Source organism: Glycine soja, chromosome 15 (assembly GCF_004193775.1).
Source record: "Glycine soja cultivar W05 chromosome 15, ASM419377v2, whole genome shotgun sequence".
Lineage (NCBI taxonomy): Eukaryota > Viridiplantae > Streptophyta > Magnoliopsida > Fabales > Fabaceae > Glycine > Glycine soja.
Window position 1 is genome coordinate 24,976,159 of NC_041016.1, and position 2,063 is coordinate 24,978,221.

Here is a 2,063-nt window from a genome sequence, read left to right on the forward strand (position 1 = left end):
TTGTAGCATTCCTGATTTGCACAGTGATATGAACAGTATTCTGAGTGCACAGTGGTGCTACAGGATTCCCAAAATGAACAGTAAAAGTGAACAGTGACATGAACAGCGCACACACAAATTTTTGCTGCTTATAAAAAACATGTCAAACGGCTTATTCCATACAACTTATTACACTCACCTGTTCTTTTTGAATATCAACAAGTAAATTTTCAATCGTTTAATTGTGTAAAGGGAGAATGGAGGCAACAACATTGCTATGGAAACAAGATTGTCACTGATCTTCAAAGATACAAAACATGGTAAGTACCAACTAGATGATATTATAGCCTTTTATTGTCATGACAATTTTTAAATGTAACTTTTGTTTTACTGGGACAACCACCAATAATCATTTCTTATTGTCATTCGATGCCTGCTCCTCATCCTTTAATTGAGTCATTGCTTGCTCATACTGGGTTTGCTGATGTGGCAAAATTATGCCACTTCAAAATTGATCATCATATAGTGACTGTACTTGTTAAGCGATGGAGACCAAAGACACACACTTTTCATCTTCCTGTTAGAGAATGTACATTTACACTGGAGGATGTAGCACTACAGCTTGACATAAGGGTGGATGGTAGACCAATCAATGGTGCAACCTACTATGATTGGGAGGAAATGTGTGAACAATATTTGGGTGTTGTTCCGCTAAAGGGAGAAGCAATAGTTGACTCTGCCATTAAGCTTAAGTGGTTGCAAGATGATATGCCGCTGCTTCCCGTGGAACCAACACAACAACAATTAGAAGTATATTGCAGAGGTTACATTTTGCGGCTAATTGTGGGGTTTTAATGCCAGACATGACGGGAAATTGGATTCATTTGATGTACCTCAATGTGTCTCAACCAAGTCAGACGGTATAGTTGGGACTCTGCTTGTCTAGCAACACTATACAAGGAAATGTGTAGGGCCACTGACCCTGATGCCAAAACCATGGGCGGTTATGCGTCATTCTTGCAATCTTGGGCATGGTATCACATACCCTTCATTGCAGCAAGAGTTAATCGGACACCATTGTATCTGTTTGTTACGAGGTAATATGAATCTCAAATTCATTGTTATATGATTAGCATAGTATGTATTAAATTAGTAATTTTTTATTTATTAGATGGAGTGGCAGTGGATTAAGCTTTACTGGTACACCACATGGAAATGTCATCGGTTATAGAATGAGATTAGACCACATGACAACTGAACAGGTAATAAATAAACTATGGGTTACATAAAAATAATGTTGAGTTTTGTGTTTTTAATAATTAATTAATTATTCCTTTTGTATTATTTTAGTTCTCATGGAATCCATATCTCCACTTTTTGGATGCTTTGGAGTCGACAACTTTCGTACACTCCTCTATATGGACAGCATGCACTCCTCTAATTTGTTTCTCGATAGTAGAATGACACCAAGTGGATAGAGTTAAACTTCAATTCCGCCTCCGGCAAGATATACCAGATCCTCCAAGAAACATGAACAAACTTCACAAAATTGACATGCGAGGTCAAACTGACACAAATTGGGCTGAAAAACATGCAAAGTGGATAAGGTATTGGCAACGACGTCAATCAATGGTTTTACAAGGCAACCGATTAAAAGGCATGCAAAGCATTCTCAGGAATAGATGGTGTGGCATCAAAGTAATACTATTATTTTTTTAAATATGCAACCGCCAAGTGGATCGTCAATGAATTTCGAAACTGGTCAATCGTCAAGGGCAACAAACATTGTGCAACCAGAATGTAATCCTACATATACACCATTTCCCCCCATGACGGATTATGTTCCAACCACACACAAATCCCCCCCCCCCCCCATGACGGATTACATTTTTCCTAGTTCTTCAAACATGGACTAGACTCAACCAATTGTCCAACCAGATGATTTCCTGAGCAATGTTTTTGGAACTAATTATGGCACGCTAGCATCCACTTGTGAATACATGCATAGCCTACAGAGCGAAGTGGAACCAAGTTTCAGTTTGATGTTTAGCCAAGATGTTAAAGAGAATAATCCATCACTACAT

At 38.3% G+C, this 2,063-nt stretch overlaps 1 protein-coding gene across 1 annotated transcript; it reads left to right on the top strand.

Annotated features, from left to right (window-relative positions):
* Positions 1–408: 408 nt before the first annotated feature.
* LOC114386004 (serine/threonine-protein phosphatase 7 long form homolog) lies at positions 409–834 on the top strand. Its single transcript, XM_028346022.1, has one exon. It carries the CDS (start codon positions 409–411, stop codon positions 832–834), a length of 426 nt encoding a protein of 141 aa, XP_028201823.1.
* Positions 835–2,063: the final 1,229 nt, after the last annotated feature.

Bases quoted from the DNA above. Each gene is read 5' to 3' on its own strand.
- LOC114386004 (XM_028346022.1), top strand. From the start codon at position 409: ATGCCTGCTCCTCATCCTTTAATTGAGTCATTGCTTGCTCATACTGGG.